The sequence below is a fragment of the Egretta garzetta genome, unplaced genomic scaffold (assembly GCF_000687185.1).
Source record: "Egretta garzetta isolate BGI_Z169 unplaced genomic scaffold, ASM68718v1 scaffold95, whole genome shotgun sequence".
Classification (NCBI taxonomy): Eukaryota; Metazoa; Chordata; class Aves; order Pelecaniformes; family Ardeidae; genus Egretta; species Egretta garzetta.
Window position 1 is genome coordinate 154,116 of NW_009259590.1, and position 830 is coordinate 154,945.

General features: G+C 41.2%; 1 protein-coding gene across 1 annotated transcript in view; it reads right to left on the reverse strand.

The window, feature by feature from the left end:
* The window catches only part of RHOJ (ras homolog family member J), a 57,140-nt gene extending 56,400 nt beyond the window's left edge, over nucleotides 1-740 (reverse strand). The window contains exon 1 of the mRNA XM_009638012.2: nucleotides 563-740. Coding sequence (XP_009636307.1) covers nucleotides 563-740 — 178 coding nt within the window. The remainder of the gene's footprint in view (nucleotides 1-562) is intronic.
* Nucleotides 741-830: the final 90 nt, after the last annotated feature.

The window sequence follows — 830 nt, forward strand, 5'->3', positions numbered from 1 at the left end:
AACAAATGTCTCTGAAGGGAGATTTATATTCTGACAGCACTGAAAGAGACTATGCTGGTTTTCTCAAAGATTACTCCTTAAATAGGATATAAATATTGTAATTCATGCATCATTTGCCATGAGGCACAAGATCACCAATAGCATGTATTTTTTGTATATATATATATACAGTCTTCATCATAACTGCAGCCTGCAAAGTTCAGAACTTCAGAATTTCAAAACCAAAGCAAGAATACAAATCGATGGAAGCTGAATTTTATTTGTTGTCCCAAAAATCCAGTAGATTTCATTGCATTCCTAACGCTGCTTACTTTGCCAAAACCAAAATAAAAATCAGAAACAAACAAATAAGTTCTCTGAATAAATCCTGCATTGCCCCAGTTGTATGAGCTGCCATCTAAGCTGCCTGGCTACCATCCAGGCCCGAATCACATTCCCGGACAAGAAGTAACCCATGCATCCCCTTTGAACCATCCTCTCCTCTCCTTGATCTTCTTTTACCTGCTTCCTTACCGCCCTCCTTACAGCTCTCAATTAAATTTCTCTTAAAGCACTTTCTTACCTGCATAATGGTCAAACACAGTAGGGACGTACTCCTCTGGGAAGGCATCGTTGGCATAACTCATCAGCAAACAGGTTTTCCCAACTGCACCATCCCCAACCACTACGCATTTTAACATCTTCTTCGTGTTATTGCTGCTCCCGTCAGTGCAGTTGTCATCTTCTTCCTTGCAGTTCATTCTTGCTGCTGTTGCCGCTGCCGCTGCTCTTGCTGCTCCCGGGACTTCCAAGTGCACATGAAGGAAAAATGAAGTGAAATTGTATTGACT